This window comes from Ahaetulla prasina, chromosome 14, assembly GCF_028640845.1.
Source record: "Ahaetulla prasina isolate Xishuangbanna chromosome 14, ASM2864084v1, whole genome shotgun sequence".
NCBI lineage: Eukaryota > Metazoa > Chordata > Lepidosauria > Squamata > Colubridae > Ahaetulla > Ahaetulla prasina.
This window is the reverse complement of record NC_080552.1, coordinates 15,679,242-15,706,418: the sequence shown is the minus strand read 5'-3', so window position 1 is coordinate 15,706,418 and position 27,177 is coordinate 15,679,242. Positions and strand designations below refer to the sequence as shown.

At 44.6% G+C, this 27,177-nt stretch overlaps 1 protein-coding gene across 1 annotated transcript in view; it reads right to left on the bottom strand.

Annotated features, from left to right (window-relative positions):
- Nucleotides 1-27,177, bottom strand: part of LOC131185317 (BOS complex subunit NOMO1-like) — a 47,439-nt gene that overhangs the window by 18,515 nt on the left and 1,747 nt on the right. The window contains exons 2-20 of the mRNA XM_058157756.1: nt 27,025-27,114; nt 25,007-25,052; nt 23,907-24,007; nt 22,259-22,365; nt 19,530-19,602; nt 18,760-18,912; nt 17,819-17,956; nt 16,426-16,515; nt 15,501-15,606; nt 14,849-14,999; nt 14,552-14,729; nt 12,608-12,749; nt 11,230-11,398; nt 9,755-9,784; nt 8,339-8,548; nt 7,344-7,426; nt 4,987-5,146; nt 2,874-3,000; nt 599-712 (exon numbers count right to left, since the gene is read on the bottom strand). Of these exons, the coding sequence (XP_058013739.1) occupies nt 599-712; nt 2,874-3,000; nt 4,987-5,146; nt 7,344-7,426; nt 8,339-8,548; nt 9,755-9,784; nt 11,230-11,398; nt 12,608-12,749; nt 14,552-14,729; nt 14,849-14,999; nt 15,501-15,606; nt 16,426-16,515; nt 17,819-17,956; nt 18,760-18,912; nt 19,530-19,602; nt 22,259-22,365; nt 23,907-24,007; nt 25,007-25,052; nt 27,025-27,114 (2,268 nt within the window). The remainder of the gene's footprint in view (nt 1-598; nt 713-2,873; nt 3,001-4,986; nt 5,147-7,343; nt 7,427-8,338; nt 8,549-9,754; nt 9,785-11,229; nt 11,399-12,607; nt 12,750-14,551; nt 14,730-14,848; nt 15,000-15,500; nt 15,607-16,425; nt 16,516-17,818; nt 17,957-18,759; nt 18,913-19,529; nt 19,603-22,258; nt 22,366-23,906; nt 24,008-25,006; nt 25,053-27,024; nt 27,115-27,177) is intronic.

Below are 27,177 nucleotides of genomic sequence, written 5' to 3'. Positions count from 1 at the left end.
CAGCTGGTTGTCAGGTCTCTGTCGCGCATGCGGGGGTGGGACGCATGTAGGCGGGGCACGTACACAGGGGGTGGGGTGCATACAGGGGGACCGTGTGCACATTGCATTTGGGGGGTTTGGAGGTGCGTGCGCGCACGCATTCACGCTCGGTCCGGAAAAAGTTAGCCATCACTGCTCTACTCCATCCAAAATGACTTGGGGCCATCCAAATTGCAAATTGTACCGAGAGTCGTGGGGGTGCAGTGGTCAGAATGCAGTACTGCAGGCTAAATCTGCTCACTGCCAGCAGTTCGATCCTGATCGGCTCAAGGTTGACTCAGCCTTCCATCCTCCTGAGGTGGGTAAAATGAGGCCCCAAATTGTTGTGGGACAAGAGGCTGCCTCTGTAAACCGCTTAGAGAGGGCTGTAAAGTGAAGCGGTACATAAGTCTAAATGCTATTGTTATTGCTAGTTCTCACGATCTCCTAACCGAAAAGTCTATCTGGCTGGAGGTCATGACCGCTGTGGGGTAACCTTTCGGAAGCAGAAGCAACTGGCTGGATTTCCCCCCTCCCCCTTTTGGTGACCTGGCCGAAACTGTAAATATAAAAGCCGTACCAAGTTGGCGAACGTCAGCATGCCGTTGTCCTGAGTCAGGAGGTTGGAGCGAAAGGTACCACCACTGAGCGAAAGGAGAACTCCTGCGAGGGGATGACCATCTTCAGATTTAATCTGTTCAAACGAAAAATGTAAGCGACGTGCTATCAAAGCTGGCTCAGTGCAGCCTCAGCGGTCCAGATGAAAGGATTAATTTGACTTTTTTGAAGGAAGAGGGAAGAGAAGAGGGAACGTCAGTAACCACGTGTCTTGAGGCTGAACAAGGGTTTGCCCGACAGCAGAGGTGGGTTTCATATAATTTTACCACCGGTTCGCCGCGCACCGAAAACCTAAGAGCGCAAGCGCACGTGTGGCCTTTCGTGCATGCGCTTTGCTCAAGCACGTGGCTTGCACGCATTCATGCGGCTTAAAAAACGTGGCTAAATTGGATGGAATAGTGCCGGGGTGGGTGGCCGGTTCGGTATTCACCCAAACCGGTCTGAACCGGCTGAATACCACCACTGCCCAACAGATCTCCTTCCACTCCATAGTACAGGTAAAGGTAAAGGTTCCCCTCGCACATACGTGCTAGTCGTTGCCGACTCTAGGGGGCGGTGCTCATCTCCGTTTCAAAGCCGAAGAGCCAGCGCTGTCCGAAGACGTCTCCGTGGTCATGTGGCCGACAAGACTAGACACCAAAGGCACACGGAACGCTGTTCCCTTCCCACCAAAGATGGTCCCTAGTTTTTCTACTTGCATTTTTACGTGCTTTCGAAACTGCTAGGTTGGCAGAAGCTGGGACTAGTAACAGGAGCTCACCCCGTTACACAGCAGCACTAGGGATTCGAACCGCCGAGCTGCCGACCTTTCGATCAACAAGCTCAACGTCCTAGCCCCTGAGCCACCGTGTCCCTTTTACTCCGTAGTATAGTGGGCTCTTATTTGAAGATCTTCAAATAGGACCTAACTTGTCCATTTCTGGCAAGGAAAAGCCAAGGAAGAAATGGAGATTCTCAGTCATCCAAGTGATGGTTGTCCCGAACCAGAAAGTCCAGCTGCCTCTTGAAAAAGCACCTTTGGGCCAAGGAAGAAATGGCCTTCAGAATATCTGTAGGTCAGGGTTGAACTGTGGAGTCCTTGGTGCTCTCTGAGTTTGACTGTTTTCTTGCAGACCTTGCATGGCCCAACTAAGTAACATCATCAATGCTAGTAAGAGAGAGGCGCTCGCTCCCAAAGCCCACTCCCTTCTAGCACTGATAATATTACCTAGTTTGGTTATGAAACCCCTGCAAAAAAACCACCAAGCTCGGAAAGCGCCAAGGACCCCATAAGTGGCCTTCAACCGGGTTACTCAACCTTCCCCAGACTCAGGTCAACGAAAACCTCAAAGTAGTCAGGTTGAGGAAGACAGCAAAATATAAATTGCTGCAGATTTAGACTGAAAGAAAACTGTACTACCTAGATTTAAGAAATTTGAAAAGGAACCTATCTGGCCCCAAACATCTGCTCGACACTAAAATTGTGATCCAATTCCAATTGTGGTCATAAGTCAGGGACTACCTTTACTACAGTCTTGTTGTAGCAGAGCTAGCAGTGGAGTCAGACTGTGAGGAGGCTGGGGAGGACCCTGGGCCAGTCCTAGACTCTGGGGAAGGCTTGGACAAGGGCTCTGCGTCAGAGGCAGAGATGGGGCCAGGGCCATCTGGGAGCGATGTGTGGACTCTGGAGCCTCCAGAGGTGGACAACAGAGAGGCAGAGGAACAGGAGGAGCCTGTTCCTAGTGCACTCATGCGAAGAGCTGCCAGAAGGCAAGAGCAGCTAAAGTAAAAAGGATGACTCAGGAGTAAGGCCAGGAGATGATTGGCCCCACCCATAAGGCTTAAAAGAGCAGCAACGGCTCTTGGGCTCTTTTTGTAGGAAAGCAATGTTGCTACATTTGTTTCTTGTCGGAGTCTCTTGTTTCTGAACTTTGTGGGGTTCTTGCCAAGAAAAGCCTTTGGCGGTGTGCCAAAGAAGACCAAGGTTTGTGATAAGGCTGAAGGACTTTTTCTGAAGGACTTTGTTTGGGACTTAATTTGGACTAAGCTGAGAATGAAGTAATTCTCAGCTGTTCTAATAAAATATGTTTGCTTAGGACTGATTGTTTCTGGTAAGACTTGTTGTTCTAGGTCACAACAAGTCTCCGACAACATGTCCGTTATACCCTTCTCTGAAGACACAATCCAAATAGTCTAAAGAAACAGGAGGAGAAAAAACCAAGCAAGGTCTTTTCCCAGAAGATCTGGAGAAGGTTTACCTCAAAAGTGACCCCAGCAAGAGCAAAAGCTTTGAAATCTCCAACTGTCTCTTCCACGGCGCTCAAAATGAACCCTTCTTTCTGAGCAGTCACGGTGTATTCCAGATCGCTGTGAAGTGGCCCCACACTTTTTTTGGGGGGGGAGGGGAGGAGAGAGGGTTGGGGAGGAGGAAGACAAAGCAGAGAATCTCAATTGACAGGTGAGGAACCGGCTATCCAAAAACCCATCACGAGGCAGGCAACACAATTTGACCCCCAAAGTCTTCCAGATGAAATCATAACCTGTAAAAGCCAATTCATCAAAAGCAGTGGTCCCACCCCCCACCCAAACCTTTTGGGCATCAGGTACCGATTTCGTGGAAAGAGGCTTTTCCGCAGACCGGAGGAGGTGGGGTTTCGTGTGCTGCCTGCATCCCACGAGATGGGGCTTTGCTTGTTTACATGGCCTGGTTTCTTTTCTTTTCTTTTTTTTTAAGTCAAGCTTTTTAAATTTATATATACCCGTATTTTTCAGAGTATAAGACGCTCCGGACTATAAGACGCACCTACCTTTTTTGGGGAGGAAAACAAGAAGAAAGAATCTGCCTCCCAGCAATTTGCCTCCTTGCAGCAAACAGCCTCCTTTATTTTCATTTTTGTTTTCAGCACAGCCTGATTAGCACAAGAAAAAAAAAATCCGCCTCCCAGCAATTTGCCTCCTTGCAGCAAACAGCCTCCTTTAGTTTCATTTTCATTTCCAGCACAGCCTGATTAGCACAAGAAAAAAAAATCTGCCTCCCAGCAATTTGCCTCCTTGCAGCAAACAGCAAAGGCCCGTCCGGCAATAGGCAATGGCAATCTCTGCAGCCTGAAACAGCTGAGGGTCGGGAGGCCGATCCAACCAACAATCAACTGCTTGTGCTAATCAGGCTGTGCTGAAGCTGAAACGGCCTGTTTGCTGCAAGGAGGTAAAGTGCTGGGAGGCAGAGGCCAAAGGGTGGGGGCAAGCGGGTGGGCGGGGCTACATTCGATGTATAAAACGCATCCAAATTTTCATCTTCTTTTAGGGGGGAAAAAGTGTGTGTTATACTCTGAAAAATACAGTTAAGTATTTTGAATACAGTGTATTGTCCGGGCATTTTATTTTACAGAAGGAAAAAAGAAAAAGTAACAGATATACTGATAGTAATAATAGTAATACACATAATGATTCTAACCATATTTATAATTATATTAGCTTATTTATGATCCTATTAATTATATTAGCATACATAGTTATAAATGACATTCATATTTTACTTACACGTAACAATGCTCTTTCTTCATCTAATTTCTACCTCTTATCTCTAACCATTGATAAAACCCATTCCACGTTAAATAATACTCTCCTTTATCTTTTGTTTTCAACGTCAATCTATCCATCTCTGCACAATCCAATATTTTCCGCAGCCCGGTTTCTGGCATGCCGCGGACCAGTGCTGGTTCACAGACTGGGGGTTGGGCCTCTGGTGGCTCAGACTAGTAAGACAGCCTGTTATTAACAGCAGCTGCTTGCAATTACTGTAGGTTCAAGTCCCACCAGGCCCAAGGTTGACTCAGCCTTCCATCCTTTATAAGGTAGGTAAAATGAGGACCCAGATTGTTGGGGGGGGCAATAAGTTGACTTTGTATATAAATATACAAATAATAATAATAATAATAATAATAATAATAATAATAATAATAATAATAATAATAATTATTATTATTATTATTATTATTATTATTATTATTATTATTATTATTATTTAATTTTTATACCGCCCTTCTCCCGAAGGACTCAGGGCAGTTAACAGCCAGATAAAAATACAATACAGTATACAATAAAACCTATTTAAAAAACTTATTCAACCTTGGCCAAATTAAAACTATGGATGAAGACTATTGCTTGACATAGTGTAAGCCGCCCTGAGTCTTCGGAGAAGGGCGGGATATAAATGCAAATAAAAATAAAAAAAACCCTGATCTAAAGGACACATTTGGTAACGGTTGAAGGGGAAGAAATATCAACTACTGCCATCTACAAACATAGAATAATTAGGTTGGAAAGGGCCTTGGAGGTCTTCTAGTCGAACCCCCTTGGACTAGGATTTACCTGTAGGATCCTTTATCATCTGTGAAAACCGTGATCAGGGGGGAAGGCGCTCCTTTTTCAGAAATTACGATCTCAACCCCCTCCAATTCGGGGTGAATCTGCCCTTCCAGGAACAGACCCGCTTTGCCGTATATCTCTATCAGCTTCCCAGGGCAGCTTTCTGAAACAAAGGCAGGGAGAACGACGGTGGTGAAGAAGTTGCAAAACTTTAGGTGCTAACAGGAGTGTTAATAGGAATTGCCAGCAACCCTGTAAGCTTTGTCTGGGCCTCTGGTGGCTCAGACTGGTAAGACAGTCTGTTATTAACACAGCTGCTTGCAGTTACTGCAGGTTCTAGTCCCACCAGGCCTAAGGTTGACTCAGCCTTCCATCCTTTATAAGGTAGGTAAAATGAGGACCCAGATTGTTGGGGGCAATAAGTTGACTTTGTATAAATATACAAATAGGATGAAGACTATTGCTAACATAGTGTAAGCCGCCCTGAGTCTTCGGAGAAGGGCGGGATATAAATGCAAATTTTTAAAAAAAAGCTTCACTATTTTTGAAACCTACACTGAAAATTAATTGGGGAGGAGATGGGTGTTTGTTACAAGTGAACGTCCGTTCAAATTATACCATGACTCATCCACAAGAGATAAATCCGGATCGTTTCACAGGTGAGAACTCTTGATCTGTGTAAAGCACGTTCTCCCTCCATCTTCCCTGAGTCTTCACGCCGCCAGGTTTTGGGTCGATATTTGGGGCTCAGGACCCTGGACAACAACCCCAGAGTTCAGGAGAGCTGGTTGCATATTTTTTAAAGGTTTGGTTAATGTCAGGGTTCTAAGTGACATCCCCAACGAAAGAAGACTCTGAGGCTTGAACTTCTCTCAAAGTTCCATTTTATTAGAGATGTCATATTGGCACATCTGGGAAAACCCGAATCTGAAAGCTTCCAGGTTTTCCCCACCCAAAGGAAAGTCCAACAAACATTGAACGCATAGTCCAATCAAAGCACCCTCCCAACTGGAAATGCCTCCCAGTTCCAGCCCTTCAGGTGCAGGGCAAGATGACTCTCTGAGAAAGGAATGTTATCACCCTTGCTCCATACAATCCCCCCTCCCAGCTTCCCACAGTAGTTATGTGTGGCAGGCCTGAAGGCCCAATGCAAAAGAGGGCTTCCAGGCCTGACACATGTTGCATCAACGATGGACAATTTACTCCCCCACACATTGCTCTTACTCAACAATCCAGGATGTTCTGATTTGCCTTAAAAGGCTACAGAAGATGAACGGGGATCGCTTCAAAGTAGGAGAGATCCTTCAAAGCAGGGGTGAAATCCAGCAGGTTCTGACAGGTTCTGGAGAACCGGTAGCGGAAATTTTGAGCAGTTCGGAGAACCGGCAAATACCACCTCTGGCTGGCACCAGAGTGGGGCGAGAATAGAGATTTTGCAGTATCCTTCCCCCTGCCGTGCCCACCAAGCCACGCCCACAGAACTGGTAGTAAAAAAAAATTGGATTTCACCACTGCTTCAAAGGGGTTAATGGACAGCACAGGCGTTATCTAATGAGGAGAAAGCAACCAGAGATGGGTTGAGACAACGTGGCTGGATAATGATGCTCCCTCCCATTTTAGATACAGGTATGTATCTGAGAGCTCAAGTGGAGGAAAAAGCTAGTTTGCAGGACATTGTCCCTATTGCAGGAAAACCACCTCTTTGGTTATTGATGTCAGGCACGAAAAATCGGGACCCTTCATTAAGTTCCAGTTGAATATACACAAGAATCTGGTCAACTAATGGTCAGCATTAAATTGGTGCCAGGTAAGAGCAGAATTCAAGAGGGGTTGGACTTAAAGACTGTTTGTGGGAACATAATGACTCTCAGCTGATTACTTGCTTGACTCCACCACCTCTAGGCTCTGCCTGTTCTTCTCCTACATTTGTTAAACTACAGTTCCCGTTGCCTAGAGGGATGCTGGGAGCTGCACTTGCAGCTGTTAGGTGGAATGTAGCCTGGATTCCCAGGAGGGAGGAGTTGCATACCAGAGGAACAAGAGATAGAGGTTTAGTTAGTCTCGCCGGGAGGAAGAAAGTTAAGATTGCGCCTCCTTAGAAGTTCTCTGGAGTATATCTTCAACGGTGCAAATAATCTGCTTTAGTTTGGCAAGAATCTGTCTACAGGTGAGGAACAATAAAGGAAGCTGCTTAGAAGTAACTCTTTGTCTTTCTTGGGTTTGGGGGAATGGCACTGTCCATTTTAACTAGTAATCATTCTTTCAGATTTCTAGCAGGAGGAATTACATCCTTCCTGATTCCCTGCTGTCCCTCTTGGGAGATGCCTTGAAAATACTGCGGAATGACTGCCAAGACTTACCACCGCTGACCACCGTTTCGATGGAAGGAGGGTAGAAAAGAAGTTCTTTAGACGATGGGGTCACTGTGATTTTCTCTCCAGATCTACAAATCACACAATAAAGAGGGTTGGAGCTTAAGACTATTTAGTCCAAAATTTCCAAAAGACTTGTCGTACAACTCCTAGCGGCTCTAAATTCATAGCTAGTGAAGGTATTTATTTATTACATTTTAAATTACAAAGTCCCAACAAATTTGAATGACAGCAGCACCTGCAGCCTCATACCTGGTTAAGTCTAAACTGTCATAAACAAGACAATTTGACGGAACCCTCTTTCAACTGCTCTAGGGAAGCTCCTTCACAATCAACAGAGATTGTGAATGTAGGAGACCATGAATTCTAGTCCCACCTTGGCCATGCAAGCCAGCTGAGCGACTATGGGCCAATCACCAGAAGACGATGAGTTCTAGTCCCAACCTTAGCCATGAAAGTTAGATGGGTGACTTTAGGTCAATTACCAGGAGACAGTGAGTTCTAGTCCCAACCTTAGCCATGAAAGTTAGCTGGGTGACTTTGGATCAATCACCAGGAGACGGTGAGTTCTAGTCCCAACCATAGCCATGAAAGTTAGCTGGGTGATTTTGGGTCAATCACCAGGAGATGGTGAGTTCTAGTCCCAATCTTAGCCATGAAAGTTAGCTGGGTGACTTTGGGTCAATTACCAGAAGACAGTGAGTTCTAGCCCAACTTTAGCCATGAAAGTTAGCTGGGTGACTTTGGGTCAATTACCAGGAGACGGTGAGTTCTAGTCCCACCCCTAAACCAGTTGAGGAGACCTTGGGCCAGTCACTCTCTCTCTCTCAACCCAACACACTCACAGGGTTTTTGTCGTGGGTACAATAGGAGAAAGACATTCTGTTGAATATGTTCAATATATTATTTGTAAAAAACCATAAAGGCAGAATGTAAACAAACAAACACACAAAAGGGTTTTCTTCAACACACGGTCAACATACCTTGCCCAATAGGAAAAGTCATAGTGGAATGGCCCCAAGAGCTCCTCCACCACTTCCTGCACTGGTGGCTTAGATCCTTCTTCATCTAATCCTTTCTTTTCTCTCTCCTGCCGGCGAGTCTCTATTTCAGCCCGTTGCTGCTCCTGACGTAGCTCTTGTTGGGATTTCAATGGCCCAAGCACCAAATCAGGTTCACTGTCGATTGAAGACCTAAGAGGGGGGAAATGTTGCCTTGTGAAAAGCCACTGCAGCTTCTTCAATCCTTGAACTCAACTGTTTCATCTGATACATCAAGAACTAAACAGAACTGTTTTGGCCCGCCAGCAACCAGCAGAGCTGGTGGCAGACTCATACAGTGAGAAGGTTGGGGAGGAACATGGGTCAGTCCTGGAGTCTGGGGAAGGCTCTGATGAGGGCTCTGCGTCAGAGGCAGAGATAGGGCCAGGGACATCTGACAGTTGTCAGCTGCCTTCGGAGTTGGATATCAGTGGGGCAGAAGAACAGCTGGAGTCTGTTCCCAGTGTGCGCATGCCCAGAGCTGACAGAAGGGAACAGCTAAGGAACAAGGGTCGACTCAGGAGTAAAACCACAGGTGGACGATGAATGGTCCCTCCCATAGAGAATAAAGAGGAGCGAAGGGGAGGGGAGTTTGCAGGAGACAATTAGTTCGATTCATTAGGGTGAAGATTTGTTCCTGACTTCTTGCCAAGTATTGTCTGCTACAGAGTGGCATTTGGAAAATATCCGCCTGGCAGCTCTCCAAGCCTGATAAAGGTCTGTAGTTGGGAAATTTCTTGAAAGACTGTTGGCTGGGAACTTTGCTGGAGAGGAATTTCCCTTTAACCTAAATAAAAGGGATTTTATCGGGACGAGGAGACGGCTTCGTGCTTTTGGGAAGCCTACGTCAGAACAAGAACAATCATCCCTAATCCCAGCACGCAAAAGATGTATTGAAGACCTCCATCCCCATGTCAACAAGAACATCCACAACACATTTAATGTTCTCTTCTGGTCTTCTACAACCTGAACTCCTTATTGAAAGAACTCATCATTCCTGCATTCAAAGCAAATGAACCATCCCTGAATTATTGCAATGAAGGAGCTCCTAGGCCAACTTTGAGTATGGTCATCAGATCAAAGATGGGGCAGTCTGGACTGGGGAACTTGTAATACACCATATGTTTTAAGGACCATGGTGGTCGTATGTTGTTGGTCCCAGTTCAGGAACATCTGGAGAACATCTGACATTCCTAGGGGGTCTATTAACTTCTATTAAATGAAGAAAACAGAGTTGAAATCTAGAGAGATAAAGGTACCAGAATATATCTCAATTCCTCCATCCTGGTGTATTCAAAAACAACCAACGCTTGGCCAAACATTTCAAGGACAGCCTTCTGAAGTCCATCAGAATCTTACCGAATGGTAACCATCACATCCTTTGGCCACCTAAGGAGAAGGAAGGACTCACTGGAGAAGAGCCTAATGCTGGCAATGATGGAGGGCAAAAGAAGGGGACGGCAGAGAATGAGGTGGCTGGATGGAGTCATTGAAGCAGTAGGCGTGATATTAACATAACATAACATCAGAGTTGGAAGGGACCTTGGAGGCCTTCTAGTCCAACCCCCTGCCCAGGCAGGAAACCCTACACCATCTCAGTCAGATGGTTATCCAACATTTTCTTAAAAATTTCCAGTGTTGGAGCATTCACAACTTCTGAAGGCAAGTCGTTCCACTTATTAATTGTTCTAACTGTCAGGAAATTTCTCCTTAGTTCTAAGTTGCTTCTTTCTTTGATGCAACTTAGAACTAAGGAGAAATTTCCTGACAGTTAGAACAGTTATTAAATGGACAGTTATTAAATGGACTCCAGAGGATGGTAGAGGACAGGAAGGCCTGGAGGAATGTTGTCCATGGGGTCGCGATGGGTCAGACACAACAATGCTGAAAATGTATATTTTTTAGGCTGTGCATGCTTCAAAACTGAGTCCATGTAGCTCACACAGGTAGTCCTCAACTTACGACCCACAATTGAGCCCACAATATTTGTTAAGTGAGCTTTCCACCATTTTAGGACTTTTCTTGCCACATATTGTTAAGTGAATCGCTTCAGCTGTTAAATTAGCAGCATGGTTGTTCAGTTTCCCCATTGACTTTGCTTTGTCGAAAGGGGAATCGCATGACTCCGGGACACTGCAACCATCATAAATGTGAATCAGTGGTCAAGCATCCGAATGTAAGTCACATGGCCATGGGGATGGTGCAACATAAAGGTAAACAGGATCGCCAACATCCGATGACGGATATGGCACAAGAAGAAGAAGAAAGGTAAAAAACGGTCATGTCACTTTTTTTCAGTCCTGTTGTAACTTCAGACTTACAACTAAACGAACTGTTGTAAGTTGAGGACTACCTATATAACAATAGCAATAGCACTTAGACTTACATACCGCTTCACAGTGCTTTTCAGCCTTCTCTATGCGATTTACAGTCAGCCTTTTGACCCCCCCCAAAAAAACAATCTGGGTCCTCATTTTACCGATCTCGGAAGGGTGGAAGGCTGAGTCAACCTCGAGCCGGTCAGAATCGAACTCCTGGCAGTGAGCAGTGAGTTAGCCTGCAATACTGCCTTCTAACCGCTGCGCCACCTCCGGCCATAGGAGCCCAACATCTCTGTTATTTATTAAAATTGACACATCAATAAGATAACTGCTTTAGGATTCATTCACGCACATATTTTTCACGCTCAAATAGCAACCTGGCGAATGATACAGCTGCTTTAATGAGCAACAGAGAGAAGCTGTACTGCCGAACTCCTTCGATTGCTATCCCAAACTGGTCCTCAGCCAAATCTCAAGATGGAAATAAGCAGGAAAGGAGTCTGACGTAAGCACTGTGCTAAAAAGATGCGAAGACATGCAAGATTCTTACTTTTGTATTTGCCTGGCAGGACATTTTCAAAGGTAAAGACCAAGGAGGTTGACTTGGCTGTAAGCTGGAGGCTTCGTTTTTCTCCTGGCCGAAGGATGGACTGAAGTATCACCATCAATTCCCCGCAACCATCTGCGGGAAAGAAAAACTAGGGATGAGAACAGATGAGCAATAAAACAGATAAACAGATAAAACAGATAGCTAGGTGAATTCAGTCACCTCCTCTGGACTTTTGGCTACCTTGGGATTCCAACTTCTTGGACCATAAGAAGGTGACCATCTTGCGTTGCGTTGAACTGCCCAACAGAAGCCAAGAATAGAGTAGAGTAGAGTAGAGTAGAGTAGAGTAGAGTAGAGTAGAGTAGAGTAGAGGAGTTAATAGAAGAGAAAGAAGAGAAGAGAGGAAATAGAATAGAATAGCATAGAACAGAATAGAATAGAATAGGAGTTTAGAATAGAATAAGAGCTTAGAATAGAAGGGAAGGGAAGGGAAGGGAAGGGAAGGGAAGGGAAGGGAAGGGAAGGGAAGGGAAGAGAAGAGAAGAGAAGAGAAGAGAAGAGAAGAGAAGAGAAGAGAAGAGAAGGGAAGGGAAGGGAAGGGAAGGGAAGAGTAGAGAATAATGGAATGAAGAATTAGAACAGAATAGAGTAATGGAATGAAGAAATAGAATAGAGTAGAATATAATATAATAGAATAGAATAGAATAGAATAGAATAGAATAGAATAGAATAGAATAGAATAGAATAGAATAGAATTCTTTATTGGCCAAGTGTGATTGGACACACAAGGAATTTTTCTTCGGTGGTTAAGCTCTCATTGTACATAAAAGCTGTAAGTGATAAATCATGATCATAGTCATCATAAAAATACACTCATCATAATTCATAAGTTATCACACAGTGATAGAATCAACATAATTGTACTAGGAAACTTGTCAGAGTGCACACACTGTGACTATGTGAGACAACCCAAGAGCAAATATAGTAAACAACAGAGGTTTGTAACTAAATAGTGGTTTTATCTACAAAGAATATATACATACAAGTACTTTAGCCAGACCTCAAACAAACAAAAATCAGCAATTACAGCACGGAAGCACACAGAGAGATACGCCTCAACAGGGCCTCTTCTTATTACAGGCTCTTAAAGTGATATCAGCTCAAAAACTTTGCTGATTCATTCCTCGAATTACATCATCGTAGCAGCTCTTAAATCATTACCATGACAAAACTCAATAAAATATAAATCCTAAAGATACAAGCAACAAAGGTATAAGTCATACAGAAGGACAAGTCACAATGTGTGTTTTTCATGGATCTGAAGGGGAAAAAATAGCTTACCCAAGCAAGTGATCTTCCCGGAAACAGAAGCCAAGAACTGAGAAAAGATCACATCCAGCACCGGCTTGGAAGCCACTGTAACAGGAAACACTTTGGGCTTTAAAGCGAGTCCGGCTCTTGCTTCTGTGTCGGGAACAATGACCTGCAAGAAAGCAACTCACGAGTCCAGGGGAGATTTTGGAAAAACCAAACACCCAATTACAAAAATTAAACTTCTAGGCCAGTATTGGCAAACCTTTTCGGCACAGAGTGCCGAAACAGGAGCGCACACACTGGAAACTGTAAGAGCAGCTGCCCAAGTGTACATGCTATGCGGCAAGATGATATTCTGGTTTCTGGCGCACACATGCGCACCAGCCACCTGGTCTTCTGGCTTCTGGCACGCATGCACCCACAAAGACTAGCTGGCCTGTGTGCATGTGCGTGCCGGAAACTGGAAGATCATCTTCCCGGTGCGCAAATGCGCACTGGCCACCTGGTCTTCTGGCTTCTGGCGCACATGCACACGCGAAGACCAGCTGGCCGGTGTGCATGCACAGATCAAACACCGGATCGTCATCTTCCCAGTGCGCACATGCGCACCGGCCATCTGGTCTTCTGGCGCGCATGCACACACGAAGACCAGCTGGCCAGTGTGCATGCCTGCACCGGAAATTGGAAGATCATCTTCCCGATGCGCACATGCGCAGCTGCTCTTCCAGTTTCCGGCACTCCCGTGCATGTGAGGATCACCTGGCCAGCGCACTGGAACCCGGAAGAGTAATGGGCGACGGCTCTGTGTCCATGCCATAGGTTCGCGATCACAGTTCTAGACCTTTCCTGTCAGCCAATGGCTCTTTTTGGTGATGTTTGCCACAAACGTTGCAATCGCTTCTACTTTTTTACCTATTGTCGCAGAGGATTTTCCACGTTCTGTTACTGCAATCAAATGCAAATAGCAAGACCCCCCCACGCACTGCAACATAGCAGATCCTCACGTATGATAAACAAGGAATCCTGGCTTAAGAAAATGCATGCAGCCCATTGATTTCTATCCTCGGAAAAAGCTGGTAAAGAAATCAGGAAGGAGGCAGAGTGAATTCTCCGGGGCCCTCCAAACCTCAATCCCCATTCAGTCCCAGATTCTACTAAGACATTGTGGGAGCTGTAGTCCAAACGATGCAAAATTGCCTATTTACCCCTTTTTCCCCTCTGGAGCAAACCGAATCAGAAAACGTTTTGACTGTCAATGGTGCAAAAACAAATGGAATAACAACAATAAAATCTAGATGAAATGAAGAAATGGTCCAAAAGATTAAAAGCCTCCGTTTCCCTGGTTGTTCTTGTTTTAGTTTAAAAAAAAACATATTGACGTTAATTGTATTTAGAGTGGTAAAATTGGAAAAAGAAGTCAGTCCTAGAGGAGATCAACCCTGACTGCTCTTTAGAAGGCCAGATCCTGAAGAAGAAACTCAAATCCTTTGGCCACCTAATGAGAAGGAAGGACTCCCTGGAGAAGAGCCTAATGCTGGGAACGATGGAGGGCAAAAGAAGAAGAAGGGGACGGCAGAGAACGAGGTGGCTGGCTGGAGTCACTGAAGCAGTCAGCATGAGCTTAAATGGACTCCTGAGGATGGTAGAGGACAGGAAGGCCTGGAGGAACGTTGTCCATGGGGTCACGATGGATCGGACATGACTTCGCAACTAACAACAACAACAACAACAAAAATTGCAAGAGAGAAACCGACAACATCACAGAGTGGAGAAAATAAAAGACAGGCAGCAAAAAGGTCCATTTGCAAAGTAAAAACAAGCAATTCTTAATCTAAAAAAAAAAAAAACCCTTTCCTGTTTCTAGTATAAAAATCCCAAGGAAACAAGAGAAAATGCATTAAAAAAAAAAAAAGAACAGAAAAGCAACCATAAACAAACAAACAAACAAAAAAGAACAGAGATTGTAAATACCTGGAGAACATATAACCCTGGTCTCGCCTTGAAACAAAACCCACCACGAGCATCTGTTTCGGTGGTCATCAGCACAGCTTTCTCCTTATCCTGAGGCCACAGGTTCACTTTGTATTTGGTGATCTGCTTGATCGAATCGGGGAAGCGGGTCACGGAGATCTGCCCACAGACGCTGAATCTGTGTTTGTTTGTTTGTTTTTTTAAAACAAAAGGGAAACAAATGCGAAGTTTCACATGGTGGCCTGAAAAAAAAGGCCAATTCAGTTTAGGCAGGGGCGCTCTTAAGGGGACACTCACTCTGTTACTATGATATCAGCCAGCTGTGGGGTGTTGGGAGCGATCTTCACCGTGATGGTATCGAAGAAGAGATGTTCTTTGTGAGCCTGGATGGTGTATGTACCGGTTGTGATATTTTCAAGACGGAAAGAACCATCTGACCGGGTAGTAACTGGAATTAGAAAGAAAAAAAAGGGGGGGGGGAGAAGAGTCAGGGGACGGAGGCCTCGTTATCTCTTCCACCTGGCCTGCCTCTGGCTCCTGGAGCTGAGCCAGGGAAGCCGGTGCTCCCGAGGTAAGTCCTGACGGCCCTTTCCCCTCCCTATCCGAGTCACTTTCTGGCAGGAGGACCAGCTCGGGGGCGCAGACACAACAACAGGCCTACTGGGCCATTGCATGCCAGGAGGTGGGGGGGGTGTCGCGTCTGCATGCACAGGGGCAGGGCACATAGAATGGGTATGGGCATATGCACAAGCAAACCCCCCCGCCCCCCCCGGCACGCGATGGCAAAAAGGTTAGCCATCACTGGTATAGGGTCTCCTGCTTGAGCAGGGGGCTGGACTAGAAAACTTCCAAGGTCCCTTCCAGCTCTATTCTATTGAAGTCCACAAGTCTTCAAGTTGCCAAAGCTGAAGATCCCTGGTTTCAGGTCAATATCAAAACTGGTACCCACCTTTAATCTGGCTATTCAGGATCACGATGGCATCTGGCACCCCTTCACCCTCGGGGCTGTTCAAAATTCTACCCGTGACTGAGAAGCCCATGACGTGGAAGACCGGCTGAATAATAATAATAATAATATTTTAATTTGTATACCGCCCTTCTCCCGAAGGACTCAGGGCAGTGAACAGCCAAAATAAAATACAAAAGAAACAATACATACAATACTAAGAACTGAAAAAGATGAACAGAATTTGAACCCTGTGTTCTGACCTAGTGTTCCGAAACCACGAAGCAGACTCCTTATCCCGACAAAAATCCCTTTTTATTAAGTTACTGTGAATTCTTCTCATTCACCTTCAGCAAAGTCAATCAAGGGAGAATTCGCAGTCACAGACCTTATCTGGCTTGGAGAGCTGCCAGGCCGATATCTTGAAAAGTTGGCAAGGAGTCTCGAAGAGTCACGAACCAATTAAGCGAACTACTTGTCTCCTGCAAACTCCATTCCCCTTTTGCTCCTCTTTTATTTCCTCTGGGAGGGGCCATTCATCGTCCACCTGTGGCCTTACTCCCAAGTTGACCCTTGTTCTTTAGCTGTTCCCTTCGTCTGGCAACTCTTCACATGTGCACACTGGGAACAGGCTCCAGCTGTTCGTCTGCCTCACTGATGTCAGACTCCGAAGGCAGCTGATAACTGGCATACGGCCCTGGCCCTCTCTCTGCCTCTGACGCAGAGCCCTCATCACAGCCTTCCCCAGGACTGGCCCATGTTCCTCCCCAACCTCCTCGCTGTCCGAATCTGCTGCCAGCTCCACTGGCCACTGGCGGCCAACAACACCCTGTGTCCGAAATAGTTCCAAATGTCCATTTTCCCAAAGGAGGGCCTCTGCAATGGAATTTATGAAAGAGCGCTAATACAGCTTTCCAGCAGAACCTACCTCAATTTTGAGACTATCGTGCTCCACGACAAAATCCAATTTGGAAGGGGCGACATCGAACGTAATTCTCTCCCCCCTGTAAAAGGGTATCTGGAAGGAGACAGCAAGCCAGAGCTTAAAATGTCTTTTAATGTTCAAATCCAATCTAGTTCCTCCCCATCCTATTGGATACATCTGTATATATGGCCAAACCAGAATCCTTTCCTATGCATAGTTAGTACCTGGGCTAGAACCCTCTGAAAAAAAAAAATACTGTGGGGGTAAGACACCCCAACAGCCCTCGGGATGTGTGTTCTGTTAAGATACAGCCTGTTGTGCCTTAAAATGGCTTCTACTGTACTGCCTTAAAATGGCTTCTACTGTGCAGCACAGTGGAGTTGCCATAGTAACAGCTTCACAGTACTCCACAAGGGGGCTCCCTCTGGTAAGGGGGAAAATCCAACATTAGAAATTACGTTTGGTCCAGACATTTTCAACAAGGCTTTGATTATTCTTGAGGACAAATGTATGGCCATGGTGATTTAATTTAATTTAATTCTCACTGAAATCGGGGCTCAGGGTGAAGTTAAATCGGGGCTCAGGATTGGAATAAATAAATACCCGGGCAACGCTGGGCTATCAGCTAGTCTGGAATAAAATTAGTTTACTGTGCTGTCAACACTCCAGCTTTCTGAGTGAATCAGTCTGGAGAGAACTGATCAGTTCCACACTGAGTAGAATTTACTATCAAAAGGTGGGGTGGGGGAGCCGTTCTCACTAATGCATTATAATCAGATTCACAGACTGATGGAAACTAAATAATTCAAGCCCTAACCATCCTAACCAACACCTAAGAATGATTAAGGTAAGACTCTGAGAATATAAGCAGAAATACGGTTCAGGGTTTTTTTAAATATATAACTACTGGGACCAATCGCCGGTTTATTATTCAAAATTTATTAGCCTTCCAACTCCAGTGGATTCTGGACGGCGTCCAAAACTAGAGGGGGGGAGGGAGAAGAAAAAACCCAGCTGAAAACATTCCATCAGTTTTAATAACTATAAACACCTCTAACAGATTTCTTGCTGAGCTCGACGCGACTACATTAACGCAGAAATGTATTTCCTAGGTGGAAATAACGTGTCTGATGCCTGACACCCCCAGCCGATTTTTCCGCTTGATCTCATCAATGCTTACATTATTATTGATATTGCAGATCAGAGGAGTCCTGCTGACGGAGGGGGGGGGGAAATCACCTCCAAATTAAACTTTCTAAAATCCTCCGCTAATTCTGAAAGAGAAATCGATCGATGCTTTCCCTGAACAAGGCAGCATTTAGAGCAGACTGCAAGCCGGGAGCACCATCGGAAGCCGCTGCGCTGTTGAGGAAAATATTCTGGCGGCTTTACTCACCACGGCGTATTTCCCACTCGGCAGAGACTGGAAGGTAAAGGTACCGTCTTCTTTGGAAATGACATTGCAAAGGTAGGCGAGAGAATCATCCCTTGCCGGAAAACCATCAACTGGGGAAGAATTGCAGCCCATAATGTCCTGTGCAAAGAGATAATATTAATCCTTACAGGTGGTCCCTTGAGTTGTGGCATTACTCCCAAAGATGATCTTCAAGTTATGACATTAATCCCTCCAGGTAGGCCTCGAGTTAGGATACTAATCCCTCCAGGTAGGCCTCAAATTATGACATTAATACCCACAGTCCTTGAGTTATAACATTTATCACTACAGGTGGTCCTCATAATTATGACATTAATCCTTACAGGTAGTCCTCGAATTAGGACATTATTCCCTACAGTTGGTCCTTGAGTTACAACATTTATCACTACAGGTGGTCCTTGAATTGCAACATTAATCCCTACAGATGGTCCTCAAGTTATGACATTAATCCCTACAGATGGTTCTTGAGTTATGACATTTATCACTACAGTTGGTCCTTGAATTGCAATATTAATCTCTACAGATGGTCCTCAAGTTATGACATTAATCCCTACAGGTGGTCCTTGAGTTATGACATTAATCCCTACTGTTGGTCCTTGAGTTACGACATTTATCACTACAGGTGGTCCTTGAATTGCGACATTAATCCCTACCGATGGTCCTCAAGTTATGACATCAATCCCTACGGGCACAGAATGGTACAATCCGTTCTGCTAATCATTCATTGGTTCCTGAACAGGAGCCAATCATTCATTGGTTCCTGAGCAGACTCCGCCCGACGAGTCCTCTTTCGTGGAACTGCCTGCATCAAGTACTACCAGGAACACAAGGCGGAGAAGGGTACCGATCGATGATGGAGCTAATGAATACTAATCATTCTGATTCGTAACATCTTGACTGACCTCCTTTGCCACAGAAGAGGAGAAGAGGAGAAACATGACACCTTTCATTGGCTCGCCATCACTTCGGACAGATCCGGAGACATTGTACCCGGCCACGATGAGTGGACTGGAAGCGTACGCATTGGAGCTGGTGACCCGAACAGTAGTGGTGGCCTGAAATACCAAAAACAACAGGTGAGAACCCAAAATGATACAAGCAGGGGTGAAATGCTCCCGGTTTGGACCAGATCGCCCGATCCGGTAGTGATGGGGGGGCGGGTGGTTCGGAGAACCGGTAGCAAAAATCCCTGCCCCCCCCCCTCATGCCCGTGTGAGCTGCACAATCATCAGAGGTTTTTTTACTTTTAAAAGCATTTTTTCTTTGGCCGAAAAAAATGCTTTTAAAAGTAGTAAAAAAAAAAGCCTCTGTTGATTGCGCGGCTCAGCTGGGACCGTCAGAACCCTTTCAAAGCATTTTTTCTACAAGCTCTTTGGCTGAAGAGCTTGTAGAAAAAATGCTTTTAAAAGAAAAAAAAAAGGTGGACATGCCCAAGCCCTAATGCGTCTTTTGGAGCAAAAATTAACGTACGACCCAGTCTTATTTTCAAGGAAACACGGTAGTCGCTGGCATAAACTGGCTCGATACTCAAAGGAGCCTGCGGGAATTTCTCGTGACCCTGTTTCTTTCGTTTCAATAAAACTTGCTCAAGGCAACTTGGGAGAATTGAGCTGGGAAAGAATCACTTTCCCTCTGGGAATTGGCTAAACAAGCCAACAGTCACGCTTATTACCTCTTTCAGAGTCCAGGTGGGATGAGAAGCGAAGACTTCATATTCTCCAGGAAGCACTTTTAAAAAGGCATACCTGGAAAAAAAAAAAAAAAAAACACCAAAACAGTCCATGTGGGAACATTCCTATTCACTGAAATGAAATTCAGTGGATAAAACTCACCTCCTCCAGCTTTGGGAACCAATAACACAATAAAATCCGTGTGTCCCAGTTGGCTATTCTTCAGAAGAACTCAAATTACTACCCATGCATTCCTACCAGAATGTTTTTCCTACACCTTTCTCCATCTAGATCAGGGGTGTCAAACTCGCGTATCGCGACTTTATTTTTTCTCCCTTCGCTAAAACGGGGGTGGGCGTGGTTTGACACCCCTGATCTAAATCATTGTTTTTCAAACCTGGGAAACTTTTTAAGATGTGTGGAGTTCTGGCTGGGGAATTCTGGGAGAATTGAAGTCCACACATCCTAAAGTTGACCAGGTGGAGAAATACTGATCTTGAGCCCACCTCCTAAATCTTTAGCCATTTTCACAGCCCAGTTGAGAAAGAAAAGGGGGAAAATGCAACAGGTTTCCGATATTGTTCAATTTTTTAAAAGTATTTTTTAAAAAATATATATATAAACATTCCATCTTCTCTTAAACAGTGTGTCATCTGGGTACAAATATCTCTGTGCATTAACCATCAAAATTTACAACATCATTAACTACATTGATATTAATTCTCTAATCTTACAATTATAATATATTAAACAATTGAACATAGTAAACTTATTCATTTTCCCCTCTTAACGTATCTTATAATAATAATATAATAATATTAAGCACAATAATTCTAATGATCACACTAACAATTATCATATTGTTTGCATCCCTATCTTAAAATATTTTCTACACTTCTTTAATTTCCTTCTTTATTTCCAACTTCCGTTTTTATTCTCTAACCACTGATAAAATAATTCCCATATCATATAGAATAGAATAACAGAGTTGGAAGGGACCTTGGAGGTCTTCTAGTCCAACCCCCTGCTTCAGCAGGAAACCCTACACCACTTCAGACAAATGGTTATCCAACATCTTTTTTAAAACTTCCAGTGTTGGAGCATTCACAACTTCTGGAGTTAAGTTGTTCCACTGATTAATTGTTCTAATTATCAGGAAATTTCTCCTTAGTTCTAAGTTGCTTCTCTCCTTGATTAGTTTCCACCCATTGCTTCTTGTCCAGCCCTCAGATGCTTTGGAGAATAGTTTGACTCCCTCTTCTTTAAGAGGGAGCTAACAAACAGGAAGCAGCAGGTGAAGCTAAGCAAGATCACATCAAATACCTGTACAATTAGCACAGGGGCCCCCCAAGGCTGTGTGCTCTCCCCACTTCTCTTCTCTCTGTATACCAATGACTGCATCTCCAATGATCCATCTGTTAAGCTACTGAAGTTCGCAGATGACACAACAGTGATTGGTCTCAATCGAGACTGACGAATCCGCATATAGACGAGAGGTCGAACAACTAGCCTTGTGGTGCAACCAAAACAATCTGGAACTGAACACACTCAAAACCGTAGAAATGGTGGTAGACTTTAGGAGAAACCCTTCCATACTTCCACCTCTCACAATACTAGACAACACAGTATCAACAGTAGAAACCTTCAAATTTCTAGGTTCTATCATATCGCAAGATCTAAAATGGACAGCTAACATCAAAAACATCATTAAAAAAGGACAACAAAGAATGTTCTTTCTGCGCCAACTCAGGAAGCTCAAACTGCCCAAGGAGCTGCTGATTCAGTTCTACAGAGGAATTATTGAGTCTGTCATTTGCACCTCTATAACTGTCTGGTTCGGTTCTGCAACCCAACAAGAAAAACACAGACTTCAGAGGATAATTAGAACTGCAGAAAAAATAATTGCTACCAACCTGCCTTCCGTTGAGGACCTGTATACTGCACGAATCAAGAAGAGGGCCGTGAAAATATTTACAGACCCCTCGCATCCTGGACATAAACTGTTTCAACTACTACCCTCAAAACGACGCTATAGAGCACTGCACACCAGAACAACTAGACACAAGAGCAGTTTTTTCCCGAAGGCCATCACTCTGCTAAACAAATAATTCCATCAACACTGTCAAACTATTTACTGAATCTGCACTACTATTAATCTTCTCATCGTTCCCATCACCCATCTCCTCCCACCTATCACTGTATGACTGTAACTTTGTTGCTTATATCTTTACGATTTATATTGATAGTGTTTCCTGATTGCTTATTTGTACCCTATGACTATCATTAAGTGTTGTACCTTGATGAAGGTATCTTGTCTTTTTATGTACACTGAGAGCGTATGCACCAAGACAAATTCCTTGTGTGTCCAATCACACTTGGCCAATAAAAAATTCTATTCTATTCTATTCTATTCTATTCTATTCTATTCTATTCTATTCTATTCTACATTCTATTCTATTCTACATTCTATTCTACGCTCTATTCTATTCTACGCTCTATTCTATTCTACATTCTATTCTATTCTACATTCTATTCTATTCTATTCTATTCTATTCTATTCTATTCTATTCTATTCTATTCTATTCTATTCTATTCTATTCTATTCTAGATACAATATTAAGTTTGTTCTTTCTCCTTAATCGCCAGCATTAATCTGTTCATTTCTGTTCAATTCTTGAGAAATGGGGATTACTGCAAATGGTTCTGAGATCTCAATACAATTCACACTCACTTTCCTCCAGGCTGAGTGGTTGTGCTCTGTAAGGTCACTCCTGTGCTGGGATTTCGGAGCACGACGAGGACGCCGGCAGGACCCAGAGACTCACCTTTGCTAAGAACCTGCAAGGAATGGATAAAACCACCTTTCAGCTTTCAAGGGAAAGGCACTCGGTTCAACCATGTTTAAATTTGAAAACAAAATACGCATCACCCAAGAGGAAGACGCCATAAAAACGTGGGAGGAGCCCTTAATGATAATCTTCAGTCACAAGTTACAAACCAGACTTAAGAAGGCCCAACAGAGACTCCCATTTCAGGGGTGAAATGCTCCCAGTTCAGACCAGATTGCGCAATCCGGTAGCAATGGGATTGGGTAGTTCGGAGAACCGGTAGCAAAAATCCCTGCCCCACCCCCAACTGCCCACGCCTCGCTGTTCCTCTTCTCTGTCCCTGAAGTGCTCGGTGGTGATATAGCTGCAAACAGCCTTAAATGACTTCAAAGGGCCGCACTACAGCTGATCAGCGCTGTAGGCTGAAGAAGGTAGACCGGTGCCTCCCCAAAAAAGGCAATTGGTAGACCGGTGCCTCTATTTTTGAAGAAGGTAGACCGGTGCCTGCCAAAAAAAGGCAATTAATAGACCAGTGTCTATTTTTAAAGAAGGTAGACTGGTGCGCTCCGAAGTTTTGTATACTTTATTCTTTTTATTATTTATTATTATTGGCCATGCCCATTCAGTCACCTGACCACCAAGCCATGCCCACCAATTAAGCCACGCCCACAGAACCGGTAGGGAAAAATTTTTAGATTTCACCCCTGCTCCATTTCCTTAGGGCAGTGTTGGTGAACTTATGGCACGTGTGCCTGAGGCGGCACGCAAAACCATCCCACGAAGAATGCGCGGCCTCGCTGGCTCCTATTTTGCGTTCCTGTGATCACACGTGTGCTGGTCAGCTGGCCACTACACACGCGGGAGCAGCATAACCCGGAAGAATGGCGTTCTGGCACACATGCTCAGGCACACACGCACAGCCTCCATGTTTCCTGTGTCTTTCTCCCCACTTGGAACTGAACCCAGATGGATATTTCTTCCAACAATTGGCAACGTAACTGTTCTATCTCCTTCCCCACTTCGGAGCAACGAGCTGGCCTTCAGCCAGTGGATTCACGGCTCTTATCAGTCCTGGCAGAGAAATCGCAGCTGCTTGCCAAAGTTCAAACAAATGACTCACAGAGTAAGACTTCAGCTCTCTTTGAAATGGTTCAGCTAATCTTTTGCTCCCCGTGGAGTGCGAGCAGTCCCAAAGCTCCTTATATACCCTGTGGGCTTCCCTTTGAGGATGCCGCCTCTCTAATCTTCTGAAGCGCGGGTTACTTCAAGCTTGATTATTATTATTATTATTATTATCAGCTGGGTCTGAAGGCGTAGCCTGAGGAAGGGAGGAATCAGGGGATGACGGCCTCATTACGTCCTCCGACTGGCCTGGTTCTGGCTCCTGGAGCCAGGCCAAAGGCATCGGTGCTCCCGAGGTAAGCCTTACCGGCTCTTCCCCCTCACTTTCGGAGTCACTTTCGGGCATGGGGCCAGGTTTGGGGGCTGGAGTCACAACAGTAACACAGGCAACAGTCGAAAGATAAAACATTTAAAAAGAGGAAGCCTTACCTTCCCATTTACTGAGAAGCCGGTGAAAACAAAATTGATATCGCCTCCTTTGGTGCAAATGTCGTTTACGCCGTCAACATGGATGTCCACACTCGTTGGCTCTGGAAAGAGAGACCAAAACCTTCAAACGTGAGATTCTTTCCTGCTAAAGAGTAGCTGTTCAGGTTTTTTTTTTACAAACCATTGAATTAAGAGTTCAGGTCTGACCTCTGTTTTTGCCAAAACCAATTCTTACAGCAGGAGTCTGCAACCTTGGCAAATTTAAGATTTGTGGACTGCAACTCCCAGAATTCTTCAGCCAGCAAAGGTTGCAGACCCTTGACCTAGAGTAGGGGTCCCCAGCCCCCAGGGCATGGCCTGTTTGGAACCAGGCCCCGCGAGGCACGCCCACGCAGCTTGAATTGCACGAGCAGCGGGCCAGCAGGCGTGTACACGTGCGTGCTCAACTTGCACAAGTCTAGTTACGTGTGCATATGCATGCACACTTGAGATGCGTGCACACATGTGCCTGCCAGACCGCCATTCACATGACCTGGTATCCTCTCTCCCAAAACAGCTACCGTATTTTTCGGAGTATAAGACGCACCGGAGTATAAGACACACTTTAGTTTTTGGGGAGGAAAACAAGAAAAAAGCTGATCGGCAGGTGGATTGGCCTCCCGGAATACCCCCAATCAGCCGTTCCCAGAGGTGAATTTTAGCAACAGGTTCCTTGGTTGTGAGCTCTGTGCCTTGGTTTTTTTGGCTTTTTTTTCCCTGCCTCTGAAACCCTGTTTCAGAAAAAACTTTTTTCTGCCTCTGAAAGCCTCCGAAACAGAGCTTCAGAAAAAAAGCCTCTGAAGCTCTGTTTGGGAGCTTCTTTTCTGAAGTTCTATTTGGGGGCTTTTTTTTCTGAAGCTTCTTTCAGCCTCTGAAACCTCCATTTGAGAAGTTGCGTGGGCTACGTTCGGAGTATAAGACGCACCCAGATTTTCACCCTCTTTTTTGGGGGGGAAAGGGTGCGTCTTATACTCCAAAAAATAGGGTAGTTTATAAACAAACAAACAACTATGATAAGCTTCAAATCAACTGGAACGTTTTCTATAAAAACAGCAACTTACCAAAGCTCCACCCTAGGGGAGGCTCAATTTTAAGGACAAAATCCCCCTAAAGAAAGAAAAAAACAGGAAAAAAATGTAGTTATTACTGTTCTGCCATTCAATCCTTTATCACAAATGGCATGACAGTATGGCACGCCGGTTTGACGGCCGCGGATAGAAAAACATTACAGAGGGTGGTGAGGACAGCACAAAACATCGTGGGCTGTCCCCTGACACCACTAGATGGAATCGCCAGGGCTTGCTTGGAAGAGTGAGGAAAATTCTCAGGGATGACTCACACCCTGGTCATCACTTCTTTACCCTCCTACCATCGGACAGGAGATGTAAAAGCATAGCCAGCCACAGAAACAGACTGAAGTACAGTTTTTATCTATGGGCTGTCAGACTCCTGAATGAGAAATAACATCATAACTACGTAGCATGATGGACTGCAGGACCGGGGCAACGTGTAACATGTTTACGCTGGTGCAATAGGACTGAGTGTTTTGTTAATACGATTTATAGGGTCAGAGATTTTCTGTCTTCACTGTGAGTTGTATTGTGTTGGGGGGTGGGGAGCACTGACGGAGCTCAACCAATCTCATTGCACGTATGTTGTGCACTGACAATATTTTTTTTAAAGTTTTTTATTTTTAAAACACATTAAAACGAAAGAAAAAACATACAACATTTATGTAGATATCACTGTTTATCAGCTATTCAAGACAGTCCTTTCCTATTATTTACACATATTTTAGTTCTATCTTACTCTATTTTTATTTATCTACCATTCCTATTTTCTAACCATTCATACCATTTGCTCCAGACTTTATAATATTCTGTGTCCTCTTTCTCTTTAATTTGTTTTGTAAGTTGTCCATCTGTGCACATTCTAATATTTTTTTTAATTAGTTCTTCCTCTGTTGGTGGATTTTCATTCTTCCAATTTTGGGCATAGGCTATACGGTGCACTGACAATAAAGATTTGAATTTGAATTGAATTTGAATAAACACTGACAGGCAATAATGTGGTTAAGATGTTGGACAGGGACCCAAAAAAAAAATTCCAAGCGGAGTCCCTGCTCAGTCATTGACCTTCCTTGACCGGGACGCCTTACGCACGGTCACTCACGCCCTCGTCACTCCCCGCCTGGACTATTGCAATGCTCTCTACATGGGGCTCCCCTTGAAGAGCACCCGGAGGCTCCAGTTAGTCCAGAATGCGGCCGCGCGGGTGATAGAGGGAGCACCGCGTTGCTCCCATATAACACCCATCCTGCGCGGCCTACACTGGCTACCGGTAGCCTTCCGGGTGCAATTCAAGGTTCTGGTTACCATCTTTAAAGTGCTCCATGGCTTAGGACCGGGAAACCTTCAAGACCACCTTCTGCCACCGATTGCCTCCCAACGACCTGTGCGCTACAACAGAGCGGGCCTCCTCAGGGTGCCGTCGACCAAACAATGTAGGTTGGCAACCCCCAGGGGGAGGGCCTTCTCTGTGGCAGCACCGGCCCTGTGGAACGAGCTTCCTCCGGGATTACGACAACTCCGGACCTTCAGACGTGAACTGAAGACTTTATTATTTCAACGCGCTGGACTAGCCTAAGAATAAAATGTTTTAGCTAAATTTTAACGGGTTTTAACTGGTTTTGTACTGTTTTTAGTGATTTGGCTATGATAATATTTAGTTTTAATTGGGTTTTAATGTTTATTATACTGTCTTTTAATATGCCTGTGAACCGCTCTGAGTCCTACGGGAGATGGTGCGGTATAAAAGTATGATTAATAAATAAATAAATAAATAAAATCATAAACTCTAAATTTCAATCTGTTTTGAAATCTTATTGCCTTTAGAAACCTTTGCTTAAAAAATAATAATCTAGCTTTCACGGTGGATTTTCACCGCCTTCAGGGACTCATCCATCATCCACAGCCAGCAGAGTGGCAAATGTTAAAATGGAAGAAACCAGTAGGATTTTCCTTAAAGACAGTCCTGAAACGTAATGCCACCTAATTTAAATGATTAGATAACCTCTCACCTTATCATACAGAGGAATCATAAAGTAACCATTATTTGGAGCGCAGTCTGTTTGGTACTTCAGAGTGCCATGCTTGGTGTACAATTTAATCTGCAGAAGAAACATCGAGAGGGAAGGAAAAAAATGTTAATTATTCTGGAAAAACTGTTGATT